We start from the raw sequence: 21,016 nt of genomic DNA, 5'->3' as shown, positions 1-21,016 counted from the left end.
TATCAAGCCCTGAGGCATGCCATGAGAGGATGCCTTTCTGTAATTTGCTAGCCAGGAGGGGGCACTTGTCTCTAATTTGCACCAACAGCGCCATTTTGCTAGCAGCAGCCATGCTTAACACACATGCCACTGAAAACACCATCAAGAATAAACCTTGAATTGACTGCTGTCCCATATAGGAAAATTCCCATAATGCATAGCACTCACTACTTGAAACCTGGCAAGGATGAGCTAAGCCTTGAATCCCAGCAGAGGAGGCTCCTCTAGGCTTGTACTTCATTACAGATCAATCCTCACCAAACCTCAAAACATAGCCCCCTCCCAATTTTAGGAATGAAAATAGGTCTCAGAAAAGCTGTCTCCATTATCCTTCACAGCAGTTTGCTGTACACAGCATTAAAATCTGTTCATGTGATGCCAAATAGCTGGTCAATTCATTAAAGATGCAGTCATTCACACAGACCTTTGGTCTTCACACAATGCCAGTCACCAGTCTGACAAACTTGACCAAATGGATTCAGTATTTTTTGGTCATGAAGCCCCAGTCCGTAATAACAGGGTGGTAAGAGAGATAGGAAAGAAAAGGAAATGATAAAAGGGTTTTTGAAAGCAAGTAATACTATTGTCATTAGATTCTGAGGCACAGCTCTGGATACTTGGATTAAAGCCGCTTTTTCTCTTTTTAAAAAAAGCAGAGTGGGAAGTCCTTGGAGCACAAGCCCCCTCCCCTGGGGTTCCATGCCTTCCTAGTAGGTCAGCCCCCTCCCACCGCATCCTGGTTCAGAGCTAACTAGGGGATACGGCTGAGAATGTGTCAGAAGAGGAGGACACGACCAAGCGGTGAAAATTAGAGTCCTCAGAGAGGAGCCCAGGAATAATGCAACCAAATTCATTCACCAGGGAGTTCTTTAAGTGGCTCTCAAATGGCACCCATCACACAGGCATGCCTCCGCGCCTTTGCAGCGAGCACAATAGGTACCAGATGAGTCACAGGCACCTTGGATTTTTAGTTTGCATCTAAATAAGCACTTTATATTTGCAAAGGGCTTTCCAGTCATTTGCAAAAAGCTTTCTCCTTCAACAACTCCACGAGGGGAGTCCACGGAACTAAAGATTTATTGAGCCCCCTGTCTGACCAAATAAAAGGTGGTGAAAAGCAGCCCTCACATAGCTCTGGGGCTCATTAAACCCAGGCGGGAGTTAGAGTCAGGCCCTCCCACCCAGGCCAGCCTCTTTCCTCCCATTGTCAGCTTCCTGAAGAGGCACCCTCGTCAATTCCACCCCCCACCCCATCGCCCACTTTGGGACTGGCCTCTGGGTGGAAATCAAACTCTGCCAGGGTACTGAGACCTTCAGTAGAGTGACAAGCCACATAGACCCTGCTGATGGAATTGTGAGTCAGAAGATACATTTCAGTTAATTCATTTAAACAAAAGTGCTCAATCCTTGCAGCAAAATTAGAAAAATTGGTCTTTTAAGTCCCCCACTAGTATTCTCTGAGTTGCAATCAGTAGCCCCTTTGCTATGGCAGCCCACCTCTATAGGTTCCATTCCCTTGGACTACGTGAAGCACATCCATCTACCTAGCACAGAATACCCTGGCTAGTTCTGTGCTAATCCTAACTTACATGAGTCTAAAAGTAACAATGCTACCATTATTTCCACTGTTGCTATGTGCCAGACACAGTTTTTTGTTCATTATTGCCCACCCTCACAGCAATCCAGCCAGGTGAGTGCATTATCCCCACTTTACAAATAAAGCTTCTGAGGCTAGAATGTGTAGGTAAGCCTCCCAAGATCACACAGCTGGTGGATGCAAGGGTAAAGATTCAGTTACCCTCCTCCTGCTATAGCACACAGCCCCACATGGAGATGGAACTGTGAACCTTACTCTGGGTCCTAGCTATAGAATCAACTGCCTGGCTAAAAGTCTAGGCGCTACCATTTAACAGCAAAGTGACCCTGGGCAAGTCATTTAACTTGACTCGATCTCTTTATCCATTTAGTGGAGATAAAAAACTACCTCAAAGGTGTTTAGAAGGATTCATGAATTGTAAAACACTACTATTTGTAAAACACTTCCAACAGTGCCTAGCACACAGAAAATGCTATCTACTCATTTGTTTGATTAAATAAATAAATGTTAAATTCACTGATTGTAAGGAGTAAGACAATCATAAGAACTCACTGATACAAGTACTGATCTCTTAGGGTACCACAGTAACAATGACAATGATGATGATAATAATAATAATAATAATAATAATAATACTGTCTTTTGAATATTAAATATGTACAGGCATTGTGCTAAAATTTTTTTAAAAGCTACAGATAACCTCCTTGAATATTTTTTAACAGCTCTATTGGACAAGTATCATTATCCCCATTGTACAGATGAGGAAATTGAATCAAGAAAGTCAAACCACTGGCCATGGCCCCATTAGTAAGCCGCAGAGCCCAGATTCAGGCCCTGCACTCAATCTGCCTCTCCTGCGGCTGCACTTGACCATGGTGCACAGAGCCAGCGCTCAACTGCAGAGTAATCCACACCAGGAAGGGCCTAGAGAGCTAGGAGCCAGGGCACAGAGCAGGGAGCCTGGGCACCGCGAGCGACAGAGACGACCCGCCGAGTGTGTGGAGTGTGTCTGCGGCCGGGCTGCGGCCCTGGAGCACTGCAGGCCTGACTGTCCAGGCGGCCCCTGGTCGAGCCTTCCTCTCCCTCTCTGGCCAAGTGCGGCAGCGCGACCCTCGGGGGCTTTGACTGGCGCTCGCACACGGTCTGTCGTCCGGATCGGCCGAGAGGACACCAAAAGCTAAACAGTCTGCCGGGGTGGAAATTCGGGGTCCCTGCAGGGGTCCAGGAATTAAGGGGTCGGGTTTTCCCTCTCTGCCTCCCCACGGAGCCTGGAGAGCCCCCAGGTGAGCAATGAACTTCTCACCCCGGCCGACGGGCAGAGTTCTTGCTGCATTATGGTGCCCTCCGATGGCTGATTCTGGAACAGCCTCGATGTCTCAGACACTTATGGCAAGCTTGGGCCCCCTTTTATTGTTTCATCATGTTTGAAAAAGAAAAAAAAATGTAATGTGACAGTGGTGAATTGTAGTCTCATCTTTCACTTCTTCTTTCCTATGTTAACAAGTTAGAATCTTTGACAGAAACTTTCCCTAAAGCAGACTTTTTTCAAATTCATAAGATGTATTTGCTTGTTAAAAATACATATTCCTAGGTTCCACTTCAGAAGTACCAAATCAAAATCTCCACAAACGTGTCCTAGAAGTCTGCATTTTAACAGGACCTCCCTTCTTCCTCTTCTCAGTTAACCCCAAGCAATTAAAAAAATCAGCTAATTGGGGAAACTGTTCTGGGTACCCACATTGCTAAGTACAACTCACCCTTGTCACTCTGACAAGGATGTCCTTATCTCCCTTTGTGCCTCAGAGACTTGTCCCTGCCCTTGAGAGGGAAGGGCGCACTCAGGAGACACACTGGCCTAGCACAACTCACTCGGCTGCTGAACTTTGGGTCCAGCATTAACCTCCTTATATCTCTGATCCCTACTTTGTAAAATGGAGCCAGGTGGGGTTCCCTATATTTGTTGGTCCAGTGAATTACTGGAGTCTCCAAGGAGTTGCTGGACATTAAAGTGTACAGATTGAGGAAATTGGTGTGCTAGAGCCAGCTCGTAAAGGCAGCAAGAACTGATTGGTAAAATTGTAGGAATTTTTGAGTCAGTTATTAAGTCTTTGGTGGTGGTTTGAAATGGGCAATAGTAGATACACCTACATCATAGAAAATGCAAGTGTTACAAAGCAGGGACTTTTTTTACCTGGAGAAACAGCTGTTAGCCATTACTAGCACATCTGAATGCACAGGATGGTCAGGTTCACTATGTGATGTGAAAGAAATGGAGAGACTTTGCCTAACTGCAGGTCTGGGTCAGAGGAAGTGGGTCCCAGCTTTCCTTCCATTGCCTTCAACTAGCTCTTTGGCCATGATAGCAGATGCCTCAGGGTCACCACTAAGGGCAAGGCCTTGGTGGCTATATTTGACTTGAAACTCCAGCAGTTTACAGTCCTTAGGAGAGTGGGAGGCCTTGAGAAACATGGTGCTACTTGCCAGCTCCTGCACATACAAGGCAGGAATTTAAGGGAGGACGTGTGTGCTTCAGAAGAAGGGAACTGGATTGTCATGACCTCCCTGGGGGGTTAGTGCTGGGATCTCAATTTGACCTTATTTAATAAAGACCCTATTTCTCCCTCTTCAGAAAGAACCCGCCTTTGTCATGCACTGTGGTGCCTCTTATGGTTTGGATCTGCAATGTCCCCCAAAGGTTCATGAGTTGAAGTCTTGGTCCCCCAATGCAGTAGTGTTCATTGGTGGCACTTCTGGGAAACAACTTGGATCATGAAGACATCCATTGGTGTCTTCATAGCTGAAGGGCTATTAAGAGACGGGGCCCAGTTGAAGGAAGTAGAACACTGGGGGCTTGATATAGAAGGGTATATTTTGTCCCTGAACTGTTCCCTACTTTCCTCTGCCATTCTCTTCTGCAATAATATTTTTGCCTTGGAGCTAGACAACCATGGACTGAAACCATGAGCCAAAATAAATTTTTGTTCCTTTAAGTTGATTTTCTCAGGTACTTTATCACATCAATAAAAAGCTAACACTGCCAAAGACAACTCTTGCAGAGTTGGCCTTCATCTCACAACTGTCTGTCTTTGAGCTGTTCTTTTAGGAATTCAAATGTTAACATTCTAAAATTAGATGCATAAGAGAGAGATTCCAGCAGCACTGGAGCACAGGAGCTGGACAAACAGGAGAAATATCAGAGAGCATTGCTCAATACCCATCAGACCAACATCTGTCCTTCCCTCCCTCAGTCCCAAGCCTTGAGGTGCCCAACAAGGGTTAAGGGGGCTACAGCTCCAAATCTGGCCCCCAAGTTCCCTGAAAACAAAGAAGACAAAAAATGTTGATCCATGGCTAGGACCAGACATATCTTAGATCCCTTGAACTTTGCTAGGATTAGAACTGTTCTCATGGCCCATGAGGCAATTATTCAACAGCTACTTACTACTTCCTTTGTGCAATGACCTATGGGGAATACCAAGACTATATAATGATTTGAGCCATTGAGTGACTTCAATCACATGGGGGAATCAAGACCTGCAAGCAAGAGGGCAATGTAAACTGATTGGCATAGGAGTAGTATGAGTTCAGAGGGAGAGGTCTTTATAAGGTAAAAAGGCTAGGGAAGATTGCTAGAGAGCTCATCTGAGATTAAAGGAAAGCAAGATTGAGTTTTGGAGGGAGAAAGGATAATGGATGGAACAAAGACACCAGTCTCCAACAATTGTTGAGTGCCCATCACGAGGCCTGTTTGTTTGGAGCATGAGCACGTGTCAGGAACCAATGGGGGTTAGGTTGGCAAAAAAATGAAGTCATGTTGAAGGAGATTAACTTTGACCTGTGGGTATTCAAGTAGCCAATGACAGTGTGTTCATTTACTACTGGAATATTTTCCCCCGCCCTCAGTAAATGGACAGCTTCCTCTTTTCTTTGCCCAGTTGTTGTTGGTTTGCCCCTTCTTTACCTCCTCCATTGTTCTCTAATGTGGCAACCAGCTTCCTTCATGGTACTTTTCATTTTATATTTCTTTGCTTTTTATGTTTCATTGGCTCTGCTTGACTCTAGGCTCAATGAGGACAGGGACAATGTTCCTTTCGTATAGTTCTATATTTCCAGAATAAGGTCTGGTATGTGGTAGAAATTCAATAAAACTGAATGAAAGGTAAGAGAATGAATGGGGAAAGAATATTGAGAGATCAATGGAAAGTTAAAGGGCCTAAGTATTGAGTAGAGATTCCTTGAGGAAGGCAGAACATGGAACTAGAGTAAGGGGTGTGGGGCGCTGGGGAGATGCTTCAGACACCTAGAGTTTGCAATGACTAGAGAATAGTCATTCAGGGCTGGGGATGTGGCTCAAGTGGTAGCGCGCTCGCCTGGCACGCGTGCGGCCCGGGTTCCATCCTCAGCACCACATACAAACAAAGATGTTGTGTCCGCCGAAAACTAAAAAATAAATATTAAAATTCTCTCTCTCTCTCTCTCTCTCTCTCTCTCTCTCTCTCTCTCTCTCTCTCTCCCCCTCACTCTCTCTTTAAAAAAAATAATAAAGTGTTGTAGTCTAAACTAGATATTGGACCTTTAAAAAAAAAAAAAGAGAATAGTCATTCAGGCAAGTCCAACAAGCAGCTGTAAATACGTATGAGGAGTTGCCTCAGAAAATACAATTTCTAACTAGAGTAAAGAATTAGGCTCTGACCATGTAAAAGTATAAAAACTGAATTTTAAATTTAGCCTTCATTGGATATAACTCAACTCTATTCTCAAAACTCTATTATTGGAAAGTTATTCAATCCGGGGGTTAAAATTCATATTAGGACAGGAGCAGGGATAAACATCTTCTTTGGGCATAGTCCAGTCTGGAAAAGTGTGGGAAGAAGGAAAGGCCCCCAGAGCAGCACCCTAAGCTTTCAGAGCGAAGGGCATGTGGCTGCCAGGCTGGTTATGCTGGGCATTGACCAGAAGCTCCCCAGCTGCTCCATGTTGCTGCATTAACATTTTCATTCTCATTCCCTTGCTTTGCTCATCTTCTCCAAAAGAATGTTCTTCATCTCTCTTACCTTGACCTTTCTACACTTTTCATCCAAACACTTTTCTAACTTTTCCAATTAAAACGTTCTTCTCCTGCCATATGTATCAATCTAATTCTTTCTCTAGTAACCTCTTTGAATTTGTCTTCTCAGCAACACTTCCCCTTCCTGTCTCAACATGCTTACCCTCTCTCCCTTCCCTTTTGCAGGTATACTGCGGTGGTCATGCCAGTTCACTATCAACATGGCACCAGGCAGAGCTCCTGCCGACGTGTGGCTCTCATGATTACAGCTGTGTGGGTACTGGCCTTTGCCGTGTCCTGTCCTCTCCTCTTTGGCTTCAATACCACAGGTGAGATTGGTGGTTTCACATCCAGTGCCTGAAATTCAGCACACCTGAGTGACTTTGAATGGTGGCCAACCCTGACATTTCTGATCCCTGGTCAGTGTACTTTGGAATCAATTGAGTATGCTATAGACTGCAAAGCTTGGGCCTTTGTTGGGCATAAATAAAATAAATACAAAGCCAAACCTCATCAATCATTGGCATAAGGGTAAAGTTTTACCCTGATTAATGAAAAAGTCTTTGAAAAGAAAAATAATTTTGAAAGACATATCATTGTACTCATTTGAAGACATATAGCAGTAAAAACAACTAATCTATGTTAACAATTTAGGTGAGGTTCGCCTAAAGATGACAATTCATAACAGATGTATGATATAAGTTAACATCATAAAAGTCCTGGGGTATAGTATATGTTTCTTTTAGCCATTTCTGACACTTGGGAACTAGTATAGATTCCAAAATTACTGAAGTATTTTTTTTAATATACAAAAAGTGTGGCTATGATAGTTGGCACATGATATATCTTCTACTGGATGGGTGGATGGATGGACGGATGGATGGATGGAGGAGTAGATGTATGAATGGATGGATTGGATGCATAATGTGTATATGTGAGATGTTTGAGATTTTAAGCATATGACACCATTCCAAATTGACACCTCCTATGAATCAGTGTCTTTTTTGTCTGACCCATGTCCATCTCAGCCTCAGGAAATTCATATGATGAATGAAAGCTATGACAATATAACTTGTTAAGAGATAACTGAATTAGTGGAGTTCTAGTGTTCATCTGGATTTCTTATTTTGTCCATCTGGATTGATTCATTCAATTCCTACTATGTTCCAGATTGGTGAATTTCTAGTGTACATGTACTAGTCACATAGCCAGGTGCTTATGTATATGCAGATATTATAAGTAACATAGTACATCCAAGAACAGGCAAATCCTAAAGTAAAAATAATTTTCCAAGTGTCATTTCCTGGACAATGATTTAGCGGTCAGAACATATTAGGAAAATAGGTTCTGGAGTCAGAAAAGTCTAGGTTCAATCTCCAGTTCTATTTATCAGCTATGTCTCCTTAAACAAGCTACTTTCCTGAGTTCAGTTTCCTTATTGGTAATTTTGGGATAATAATACGGTGGAGTATAAACTTGAGTAAATTCAAATATAATAGATTCAGTCTGTATATTTCGTCAGAAAGTTTTAAAAATTTATTTTTACATTTGGTCCCCTACAAATAAGTCCAGTGACTTCATCTCTAAAATTATATGCTCCATATGAGCTCTATAACATATGACATATTAATATATGTAGCATTCATCTTTACTTATTACTGTTCAGGGTTATAATAAAATCATGCATATCTTTATATGTGATTTAGGGGATTTTTCAAAGCAAATTTCAAGTCTATATAATTTTTACTTCATTCATTGACCTTAGAATCTAACCTTACATACATTATAACTTCACCATACCTCCTTCATAGAGACATTTTGGGATAAAAAAAAAAGATTAAATTGAGATAACATCCATAGACATGCCAAGCATATACCATCTACTCAAAATCTTCTTTCACTGTCACTTAAAGGTTAAGTGGCCAAGTAACCAAAAAATATTTCCCTAGGTAACCCAGAATATTCACAAAATATGATTGTTATCATTTGCTATTTTGATGTTTTTTATTATTTTTAAAAAAATAAATGACAGAAGAATGCATTACATTTCTTATTACACATATGTAGAGCACAATTTTTCATATCTCTGGTTTTATAAACACAAGACATGTGCATATTGCATAATCACTGCAAAACAGCACCCCTATGCTGCTAAAGAAGTTGGCCCCAGTTGGATGTGCTGGTGCACACCTGTAATACCAGTGACTCAGGAGACTGAAACAGAAGGATCATAGGTTCAAGGCCAGCCTCAGCTATCTAGCAAGACCCTGTTTCAAAATAAAAACATAATTAAAAAAAAAAACGAGTAGGGATATGGCTCAGAAGTAGAGCACTCTTTCCATTCCCAGTGTCATGAGGAAGGAGGAGGAAAAGGGGAAGGGAAGGAAGATGAGGAAGAAGGAGAAGAAGAAACTGAACCCACTAAAATACCCTATTTGGTGAGTGTTAAGACTGCTTTATGGGTTAGTCATATAACCAAGTCACCTTCTATAACTTTGTTCCTATGCACAAATGCATTCTAAGTGGAAATTTTTACTGTGGGGAGCTCACTACCATTTCTAGACCAAGGGACTGCATACCTGTGGACCTGCTGCAAATCCCCAGCAGAGTCTATCCAGAGTCTACCCACAAGCAACTCGACTTACTCTTACTTGTGCAGAGGCTAGTGGGGGACATCTACTCTCATAGACACACACACCCTGGGGACAGATGAAAACATCTCAGATTCTGACATTAGACACATATCCCAGTTCATGTCAGCATCTAAGTGAAGACTGATGAGCTAATTGCAGAGTTGTTGTCCAGTGAGATCATTATTATTCCAAAAAGAAAACTCAGTAAAATCTTTGCAAAAGGATTTTCAAATTTAGAATGGAGAAGGCAAAAAAGGCCTGTGACTAAGCACATGTACTCTGGTTGCTCTTGCTTCTCTCCAGATTTCTCTCTAAGTCTATTAACGACACTGCAGTAAGCCCTCCAATTATTCACATATTGTCAAAATGCCAAGTGCATTGTAAGAGCCTAATAGATAATAGCTGGTGTTGTTGTTATTATTTATTTTAAAAGTTTTCTTCTTTAAAAAAGTTCTTTTTATTTTCTTCAAAAAAAAAGTTTTTCTTTTGATATTAGAGATGGAACCTAGGGGCTCTTTCCCTCTGAGCTACATTCCCAGTCCTTTTATTTTTATTTTGAGATAATATCTTTCTAAATTGCCAAGAGTCTCTCTAAGTTGCTGAGACTGGCCTCAAACATGCCATCCTCCTGCCTCAGCCTCTGGAGCCTTTGGGATTACAGGCATGCATCACTGTATCCAACTTCTAAGCCTCAAAATTTAATGACATATTTGCTCCAAGGAAGATCTAAACAGTGATAATTCTGCAGGCATTTGTAGGGGAGACCGGTTGTTCTTCTTAGAACACAGTTCAGAGAATTAGTGAACAAAATCCAAAGCAGAGAATCCCAGCCATTCTTCCCTGCCTCTATCTGACTTTTATAGCAAAACTTCATTATCTTGATAGATGTTGATTATTCTGGCAACAAGGAAGTTCCCAAGTTCATTCAAAAGAAAGTCCAAGATAAATGACTTCTCTCAACCATTCTTTCTATTTCCTCTGTGAAAAGTAGAGGGGGAAAGGGCAGGATGCTGCCAATAACATCTAATCATGGAAGTAGCTGGACTTTCACTAAGAAGTGCCAGACACATACAAAAATATATCTGGCAGAGCTCTTCTTTTAAGGACATGGGGCTGCCCCATGCTGTTGTAAATTGTTAGAGAACACAAAATAGAGAAAATTTTTTTTCTTTTTTTTAATGTAACTTTTTTTTATTGGTTGTTCACAACATTACAAAGCTCTTGACATATCATATTTAATACATTAGATTGAAGTGGGTTATGAACCCCCAATTTTACCCCAAATGCAGATTGCAGAATCACGTCAGTTACACATCCACAATTTTACATAATGCCCTATTAGTAATTGTTGTATTCTGCTACCTTTCCTATCCCCTACTATTCCCCCCTCCCCTTCCCTCCCATCTTCTCTCTCTACCCCATCTACTGTAATTCATTTCTCTCCTTGTTTATTTTCCCATTACCCTCACAACCTCTTATATGTAATTTTGTATAGCAATGAGGGTCTCCCTTCATTTCCATGCAATTTCCCTTTTCTCTCCCTTTCCCTCCCACCTCATGTCTCTGTTTAATATTAATCTTTCTACCTGCTCTTCCTCCCTGCTCTGTTCATAGTTGCTCTCATTATATCAAAGAAGACATTTGGTATTTGTTTTTTAGGGATTGGCTAGCTTCACTAAGCATAATCTGTAAAATAGAGAAAATTTGAACTTCAATCTTTTCCAACTCGCAGCTGCTTTTATGCTCTGAGGAAACGGCACTGGGAGGTGGGATCTGGGCTCACAGACTTCCACAGCTGTGGGGCCTGGCTGACCAGTGTTGCCCCATCTTCCAGCAGAGGCCCAGCAGTCTACTGAAACATCACATCAACAGCCCTCACAACTGCAGAGCATAGTGTGTCGGTGCTAGAAGCAGCCTGAAAGATCTCTGAAGGAGTAGCTCAATCCTTTCATTTCACAGATAAGAAAAATAACTAGCATTCAAATTTCTGCTAAATCAGATGGCTATTGTGTTAGAAAAAAAAGAATTCTAGAATGAATAAGCAATAGATGGTGACAAGGGTTTAAGAAAACTTCAAGGAAGGAAAAACTTAAAGTTAAGAAAATCCTATCAGCTGGCTTGATTTTCCTTTCAAAAAGAAATGGAAGAGTGCTATTTATTTGATTTTGGCAATAGAACATCTCACCTGACTTTCAGAACACTGAAACCCTAGGGATGGGGGCGAGCTTGGTTGCTCAGAAGTTAAAAGAAGAATAGAAGCATACAGTTAAAAGAATAATGGCTCATCCTAAAATCAGATTCATCAGCATCTCCTGTCTTTGGAATCAAGTTAAGGTCAAATCCTGCAATAAGTTCATGAATCTTTTTTTTTTTTTTTTTTTTTTTTGTTCTGGTACTGAGGATTGAATCCAGGGACCCTCTGCCACTGAGATTCATCCCCAGCCCTTTTTATTATAAGTCAGCTAGTGCTTATTTTAAGACAGGGATAGTCTCCCTAAATTTCCCAGGCTGGCCTCAAACTTGCCTCTCACCTCGACCTCCAGAATCTCTGGGATTACAGGGGTTCATCAATCTTCTTTTGGCCTTGCTATTCACATCTCTGTGGGGCTCTCAAGTTCCCAGGCTGGTCCACAAAATCCTCTTAGATCCTTTAGTAGAGTTTTCTAGTGTTTTTATAAGATAGAACAGACCTTCATGCATAGTAATTGCTCTATAAAAGTTTGTTAAGTAAATAGATGACTCTTCACCATCATCCTTTCTTCCTTAAATGTTGAGCTTAGTTGAGATTGGAGATCCTTCACACCTACCTGGCCTTCCCCCTTATCCTCCAACCAATGAGTGCTTATGGCTGATATAAAATGCTCGTTTATACGTTTTGCTCATTTATTCATCTTTGTGTAGTTGTTCAATAACTGCCTGCATGGTATTGTTTGGCTTTCATCTCCTGGGGAGCCTCTGCTTCCTGGGGGGTTCCCTGCCCAGACCACCTCTTCAGGACTCAACAGAGAAGCTTTCAGAATCGCTGTTGTGTTCTGCCTCTCACTGCCCTGCCGACAGGATCCATACCCAGGCCAGGCCTGCTGGCTGGTGTGGAGCCCCATTCATGGCCCCTGACTTCAGGGGCTTTCTGTGCAGCCCCAAGACCACACAGCATGGGAAAATTCCAGGAGAGGCTGCAAAACATGATCAAAGGGTGGGCAGTGGTTTACTTAACCAGGGGAGGAAGGAAGGGCTGGCAGTGCCAGTTCAGTGGTTGTCTAAGAGGGCCTGCATTGATCAGCCACCCTGAAGAAGCTATGTGCCCTCTCTTCACTTTCTCTCTCATACACACACTTTCAATATTTTAACAGGAAAATAAATGCTTGCACATGATAAAACATTCATAAGGTGTAACGACATAATACGTAAATTTATGTAGGTCTCCCTCCTGCCCCAGATTGCTCGCTCACTCAGCCCCCTCCCTAGAAGTAAACACTAATAATTTTTTTAAAAGAGAGAGTGAGAGAGAGAGAGAGAGAGAGAGAGAGAGAGAATTTTTAATATTTTATTTTATTTTTTTTAGTTCTCGGCGGACACAACATCTTTGTTGGTATGTGGTGCTGAGGATCGAACCCGGGCCGCACGCATGCCAGGCGAGCGCGCTACCGCTTGAGCCACATCCCCAGCCCCAACACTAATAATTTTGAAAGATCAGGCTTGAAACAAGCACACTCATGAGTGTGTGTGTGTGTGTGAGTGTGTGTGTGTGTGTGTGAGTGTGTGTGTGTGTGTGTGTGTGTGTCCATTTTTACACAAATAGAAGCATCCTATACCCACCTATCCTGACCCTGGATTTTTAAAAGTAGTAGTTTGTAGTTCATCTATAAAATTTAGAAGTTGGGTTCCCAGGACCCAGACAAAGGCAGAGAACAGTAGAGGATAAAGTGGAGGGACAAATAGGGAATATCCAGCTCACCAAGGATGGCAGCAAAATGAATCATGGAAAAGTAGCCCTGCCACCTGCCTGGCTGCTTCTCGCAGGCAAAAAAAAAAAAAAAGACAGACGGAGACTCCTCATTCTAGGACACATTTCAATCATGGTCAGCTGCTGACAGCGGGGAGCTGATTTCAGGGAAGAGGACGTTCACTGCTTACATGGCTTCCTAGAGATTCAGAAAGACCACCAACTGACACCCCATCCCTCCTCCAACCTCATCAGACCCTGAATAATAGCAAAAGATGCCAGTTCGGTGACCACTGCCTAGGGACATAAGAGCCATTTCCTAAGGTATGCTGAAATGCTTTGGTTAAGATGATAAGGTCTTTACCTGCTTCACAGGAGAATAAAGATTCTGGTGGCAGTGTTGTTATCATTAAAATGCCTCACTGACCACTGAGCACACTCCCGCTTGTCATTTTAATTCTTAGCTATTGCTCCCTTCCTTTCCCTGCAAATATTGTCCACTCTAAGTCTCTTTCCACATTGCCACTCCAACTGATACCTTCCCTCTCAAGTTCACAAAGCTCAGGTAGGTAAACTATAGAGTAAAAGATAATAATCACTGCCATTTATTCTCATTAATTGTCACAATCACTATACAGGAAATATTTTGATCCTTTTTTTATGGGTAGTGAAAGTGAGACTTGGTGTAGTTAGGTAATGTACCCAAAGTCACACAGTAACTGTATGGTAGACATAGGTCTCACGCCTAGGCCATCTGGCCTTTATCTACCTCAGAAGACCAAGAAGCAGAATGAAGGCCCCCATCTGTCCGTCAGTTTCTTTCTCCCAGCTCACATCAGAGGCTGTATCTCCCAAAGCCACATTTGGGTCGGGGAATTCCCAACCCTTTATGAAGATTGGGCCAAGTGTGCCAATAGTTATCGAAAACAGTGCTGGACAAAGCATAAATGAGCCATGTTACAATGGTAAAGGGAGATGAGATGCCAAAATTACAGAAAGAACATGGAGTTTGTAGTCAGACTGTCTAGAGAAACGCATCTTTCAGGCTGTATGGCCTTAAGGCCACTTAATGAACTCATATGAGCCTTAGTCTGACCATAGGAGCAGAGAGAGTAATGGAACCTCCCTCATGTAATATTGCCATAATGATCAGGTCAGATAATATGTTCAAGGCTCTTGGCACATCACCTGGCAGAAATTAGTTAGGCTTCCCTTTCAAGGTGGAGCCCATTTCAGGCCCTAACCTGGGTATTGTAGGAACCTCAACATCTGCTAGGGAAGAAGGCAAGCTAGAGGGACCTCCTAAAGAGAGTGGCAGGGACACTTTGGACATAAGGCAGGGACAAGGACTCTTCTGAATTTTCATTCTCCACTGTGACAATATACTTCCAGTTCTCTTCCTATCCCACCCTGCCCAGTGCTAGGATGCCCTAAAAAAGCAAATGCTTGTCTTACATTCAGCCACCACTTCCCCACATCCTGAATTCAAAAGAAGCTGCTTCCTTCCACCGATTTCAGCAGCCCACTCCTGATTCTACATAAAGAGGCCCTTTGCTGGGGGCCACACCCCTCCTAGAGTCTCTGCCCTCCTGCTCTGCACCCCACCCCCAGACTCCCAGGCTGGATTTCTATGTGACACCACACCACCAGGAAGGAATCATTTGTCTATCTGCGCATTACCTTCTTCAAGGGCAGACACAGTGTCAATTCATCTTTGCAGCCCCAGTGCAGAGTGGTGCCTGGCATATAATTGAGCTGAATTTTCTTTTTAAGTGAACTGTAAGACACTCAAAGATCGATTAGACCTCTTAGCCTCAAGGAACTGACAACATAGTTGTCTGAGACTGCCTGTCCCCACCCTCCATTAGAAGGTGGAAGCAGTGCGGGTCACCTGGGTCCCAGCTCTGTGCCAACTGTTAGCTTTTCCCCTTCTCTCACCCACAGGGGACCCCAGCGTCTGCTCCATCTCCAACCCTGATTTCGTTATCTACTCTTCAGTGGTGTCCTTCTATGTGCCCTTTGGGGTGACTGTCCTCGTCTATGCCAGGATCTATGTGGTGCTGAGACAAAGAAGACGGAAACGGATCCTCACTCGACAGAACAGTCAGTGCATCAGTGTCAGGCCGGGCTTCCCTCGACAAGTGAGCACCCTGGAGGGGGCAGAGGGTGGCAACACCAATCCCGGGCTTCCAGCCTGTCCTGCCACATGGGAGACAGAGATTTGGTACCACCTTCCAACCCATTGGTATTATCTATGCTTTGAAGGTAGCAAATTCAATCTCAAGCATGCATTAACAGGCTCTGCTAGAACTCATTTTCTTGGCAAGATAATAGGAGAGTTTCTGGCTCCTTCTGCTTCCTTTCAGAGCCTTTTGTTTCCTCTAAAGGGCCAGCAGTTCAGATGTCCAATAAGGATTAAGGATTTATTTTATATTTTATCTTGTTGTTTTATTTTGCAGGGCTGGGATAGAGAAGGGTTTCAGAGTTTAGTGTGGCACTTGTACAATGCACTGCTGGTGGGTTCCCAGAACCAACTTTTTGTCTAAACCACTCAATCTAAGAATCATTGGGGTCTCTTGAAACCTTTTTTCCTTCCTGATCTGCCTAAGGCACTGACTAATTGGTGGAATGATTTGGGTCTTTCTAGGCTCTAAAGAAAGGTTGATCTTGCAATTGTATGGATTTTAAATTCTGCTAATTCCAGTGCCTGGCACATGGTAGCTTAGCACAAGTTACTCACTGAATGAATGAACTAATACCAATTGCTTATAATCTGCTAGGGAAGGGATCATGTGAATGTTATATGGCCTCTGTCTTCATGGAACTTTGGATCTAACAAATAAAGCTCACTTCCACCTAAAACCAATGAACAGCTCAGAACTGAGCGGGATGTTTGCCAAATGTGAGGTGCAGCCAATTAAGCATCCAGGTATAAAATTCTGTGGAGGTTATGAAAAGAGAAAGACAAAAATTCTCAGGAAAAAAACTTCTTAGACACAGTAGAACTGAGATTAACCTTAAAGGCAGAACCAATTTGGATGTCTAGATCAATTTCTGATGACCTAAGTGAAAGTCTGACTCTCAAAGTTGAAGTCCCAAGGATATGAATATGTTGCATTGAAAGCAATGCCGGGCTGCATGATTACATATGACAGGGCTCAACTATGCAGAGCTCAGCCCAGAACTGACTGCCTCTCCTTCAACTTACCCTAGTCTTCCTGTCTGCAGCTACACCCTACTCGGCAGTTTTCAATAAGGTCCAGGTTTCCATCAGATACCACAGGAAAAATGGTAAGTAGGCCATGATGTGTATCATAAGAAAAGAATAAGATGCTGATTTGCCTTGATTCCATTCCCATTTCAACATGTAATCTAGTCCTGATTCCACACATATATTTGCACTACCTGACAAAATCTGAGAGTCATGATTTAAGCTTCAGAATGGGATTCACCAAATAATATTCAGAAAGCATGTGACTGTTGGACTAGATCCCAATGACTGAAGCCAATGTCTCTTAGATGTGGTTTGAAGATGCCACAGCCACTTGCATTAAAGCAAACAGGATGTCAATGAAACACATGTGAACAGATCCGAAGAAAGCAGGGAGAGGAGACTTTCAAGTGCCACATTTGCCACTGAACATGAAGAAGACCAAGAAAATTTTATGGTCACCTGAGCGTTCTCCTTCTAATTCAAGCCAGCCTGCCTCCCTATCTCCCAGAATCAGAATGGAGCCTGGAGGTGTTCAATATAATTCAGTATTCCTCTCCCTGAACTCCACATTAGGGATAAAATGTCAGAAATCCATAAAGCTTTGAATCTTGTCCAGTCTCTTTATAGTTAATTAACCACTTTTTACACAGGTCTGATGTAGCAATTAGAGACTCTTTTGTTGTAAATCCTGAAAAATAGTTAAGCAGCTTAAAGTTGCCCATTGTAAATCCAAGGTCTGAGGAGCCTCCAAGGCCAAAGGAGATGTGTTGACTACAAAGGTGAGATTGAAGAGCGGAGCAGCTTCATTGCCAGAAGTGTGAAGAATTAGGCTCTGTCCTGCCATCTGGGATTGGAGATCTCTGCCAGCCATACACAGGAATCCAGTGTTTTCCTCAGATCAGGGAGGTAGTAAGAAGGATTTGCAGAGAGAGCTGAAAAATACACTCACCAACATAATATCTTGGAAGAATCACTTTTTTCCAATGTTCTCCAGTTTTAGATTTCATAGGTATTTCCAAGATTTTGATGCCATACCCCTGGTATCAAGAACAATGCATTAGCTGGGCGCAGTGGCACATACCTATAATCCCAGCAGCTCAGGAGGCTGAGGCAGGAGGATTTCAAGTTCAAAGCCAGCCTCAGCAAAAGCAAGGCACTAAGCAACTCAGTGAGACCCTGTCTCTAAACAAAATACAAAATAGGGCTGGGGATGTGACTCAGTAGTCAAAAAAGAACACTACATTAGAAGTTAAATATTGCTATTATAAAAGATCAATACATGCCACCTTTATCATAAGTGTAATCTTGATTATAAATTATCAAAATATAATATGCTCATATTAATTAGGAAATTCCATCAACATGAAAAACAGAAATTTTTTATTTTTTGTTTTTTGTTTTGCAGGGGTGGGGTTGGTTTTAGGGTTTTGTTTTATTTTGTGTTTTGGGGGACAATACTGGGGATTGAACCCAGGGTTACCTTACCACTGAACTACATTCTCAAGCCTTTCATTTTTATTTTAAGACAGTCTTCCTAACTTCCCCAGAGTGACTTTGAACTTGCATTTCTCCTGCCCTTAATATCTCAGGTCACTGGGATTATAGGCATGTGCCATCCCTCCCAGCTTAAAGCCAAAAGCTTTAAAAGTATATATTCTCCTAGAATTCCTTTTTGCTAAGCAGTTTTTAAAACACTATATCACCTTGATGACCCCCTTGCATTTACTCAGTGTTTATGAGTATGATTTCTTGAACTAAGTAGAGAAAAGCAAAGGATTAGGGGGACCAACACTGACCATTTATGTAGAAAGGAAATGTATCAGAAAACTGGTCAGGCAGCTCAGAGACTCAGTAAGATGTCTGAAGAAGAGCTCCTAAAGATGTTGTTCATTATCAGGAATAATCTGGTTAGAAGACCTCACACATAGGACATTGAATATCACCACTGTTAGAGGAATCCTGAAGTCTCCCTGCTTCACTAGTTCCAGTTCAAAGCCACAGGTTTGAAATCTATGATTGCCCCTGTTTGGTTCATGTACCAGAGTTCTAGCTGCCTGGCAGGACTGGAGAGAGGATATGTAGTGAATAGTTGGCTTTATGGTAATGAGAGTTGGGTACTCCTGCCTGCTATTCAGGGTTGACACAAATGTCTGATTCTTCAAACATAAAAAGAAGTTATGATATTGAGCACAATATTCAAACTGACCTCCCCCTGGCAAAATACCGGAAAAAAATCACATTCTGTGTTCTACTCTCAGAGGTCACTCATCTCAAACCCATTTTTCCCAGTTTGTTTTTGGTTTTATAAATGAGGCTCAGAGATATCAAATTAACTTACTAAAGAATATCTACTAAGTGAGAAATCTGAGATGAAAATCCTTGGGGTTTTTTTCCTTTTCTTATTTTTTTAAACTTTCTATTATGGAAAATTTTATTTAAAAAGTAGAAAGACAAATATAACAAACTCTGTAGTCACAATCAACCACCTTCAGCAATTATCACCTTGTGGTCAATCTTGCAAATTTGTGCTGCCTCCTACGTTTGCACCCCTCCCTGGGCTATTGTGAAGCAAATCTCAAATACATTATTTTAACTGAAAATATTTATGTAAGAGCCTCTAAAGGATATGGACTCAGTTACAAAGCACATTATCCCAATACCACATGACACCAAAAAAATTAATAATAGTTCTCTCATATCATTAAGTGTACAGTCAAAGTTCAAATTTCCCCAATTGTCTTACACATTTTTTGTTTGTTTGAATCGTAATTCAAATAAGGTCCATAATTTGCAATTGGTTAAATGTTGTTATTGTTTTTGTTACAAAAATATTGAAGAAAAGGAATCATTTCTCTTGTAGAGTTCCCACATTCCATGTTTTGTTGCCTATATTCCAGTGGGGTCACTTACTGTATTCCTCTGTATTATCTGCTCATTCTTACTCAAAAGGGCCAGACTACAGTCTCCTGCTACCCTCCTCAAGGGATTGCTGTGATCATCCAATGTTCTATATGTGGGAGGAGGCTTTTGAGTTGTAAAGTCAAAAGCAAATTCCATTTCCCTTAACTTGCCATGGTCCTGCCCACTCTCTCAGATAGTCCTTCTGTGACTTTCATAAATGATGCCCTCTTCTTCCTTCTTCACATTTTCTGTCGCCTTCTGGAACATACAGAAGCTAAGTAATATTCTCAGAAATTTCAAAACCCTCTCTTTTCACACCTGCAGCCCCTCTCTCCTGGCCAGTCACACTCGGAGCTGAAGCGCTACTATAGCATCTGCCAAGATACTGCCTTGAAGCAACCAAGCTTCCAAGAAGAAGGAGAGTTGAAAAAGGAGGAGATGACGCGGAACTCCCTCAGCCCCACTATGGCACCCAAGCTCAGCTTAGAAGTTCGAAAACTCAGTAATGGCAGGTTATCAACATCCCTGAAGCTAGGACCCCTGCAACCTCGGGCAGTGCCACTTCGAGAAAAGAAGGCAACCCAGATGGTAGTCATTGTACTTGGTAAGTGTAAGTTGGTGAGTGTTGGGTTGGGCTAGATTAGATTGGGTTAGGTTTAGTTAATTGGAGTTGGTGGTAGGTGCTAGAGTAGCCACATTTGACAAAAAAATGGAAATGCAATGATTATAATTTTATAAAATGGTTATGATACAATTAAAAACACTTTTGTATAAATATTAACACTGGTGGAAATTCAAAAGAAATTTATGAAGCTGAACAAGCTACCTAATTGAGTTGTATTTTGCTGTCATGTGGAATTATAATGTATAAATCAAATAATAATGAAATAAAAGGATCTGAGACATGTTGGATATTTAACAAATGCTTACTTATTTTTAAATATTAAATTAAAAAATAGGGATGCAAAACACTTTGTCATTTGTATGGTAAGATAACATCTAGATTATTTTAATGCAAAGAAAAAAAGACTGAAAAGAAATTCAGAGAAAAGTCAAAAGTGATTATCTTTGAGTGGTAGGTGGTAATTTTTCTTCTATTTTTCTGTATTTACCAAGTTTTCCATTATGTATATAATCAAGGCTAATTTTATGGTAGAAAAAGTATAAACTTTATTTAAATAATGAAGTTAAAAATTGCTAAGTCACAAGTGCCATGTAGATTAATGAAAGCAATTCAGCCTGTTCAGAATTACTGACAAAACCCAATGAAGGACTTGACTAGAACCCCCCCAAGGTTATCTCCCCCACAGCAGGAACCGTGACAACCACATCTTTAGTCTTTGTATGAGTGCCTAAGATCATGTCTCACATATGTAGACACTGAATAAATGTCTGAATTGAATTGAGAAGGAGAAAAGACTAGTTCAGAATTACCTAACCACCAAACTAAAAATTGGTTTAGTAACATATGCTTGAGGTGAATCAAAGGCATTAGCAGTTTTCTCATCTTAAAAAGTGGCACAGCTGGCACAGTGGTGCACACCTGTAATCCCAGCATCTTGGAAGGCTGAGGCAGGAGGATCACAAGTTCAAAGCCAGCCTCAGCAAAAGCGAGGTGCTAAGCAACTCAGTGAGACCCTGT

General features: G+C 41.7%; 1 protein-coding gene across 1 annotated transcript in view; it reads left to right on the top strand.

Annotated features, from left to right (window-relative positions):
• DRD3 (dopamine receptor D3) overlaps positions 1-21,016 on the top strand; it is a gene marked incomplete at both ends in the record, with an annotated part of 42,108 nt that overhangs the window by 20,653 nt on the left and 439 nt on the right. Inside the window, 3 exons of the mRNA XM_081302688.1 lie at positions 6,870-7,012; positions 15,204-15,400; positions 19,699-19,978. Coding sequence (XP_081158814.1) covers positions 6,870-7,012; positions 15,204-15,400; positions 19,699-19,978 — 620 coding nt within the window. The remainder of the gene's footprint in view (positions 1-6,869; positions 7,013-15,203; positions 15,401-19,698; positions 19,979-21,016) is intronic.

This window comes from Spermophilus citellus (assembly GCF_964194105.1).
Source record: "Spermophilus citellus genome assembly, chromosome: 7".
Taxonomy (NCBI): domain Eukaryota; kingdom Metazoa; phylum Chordata; class Mammalia; order Rodentia; family Sciuridae; genus Spermophilus; species Spermophilus citellus.
This window is presented reverse-complemented; position numbering and strand designations above follow the sequence as displayed.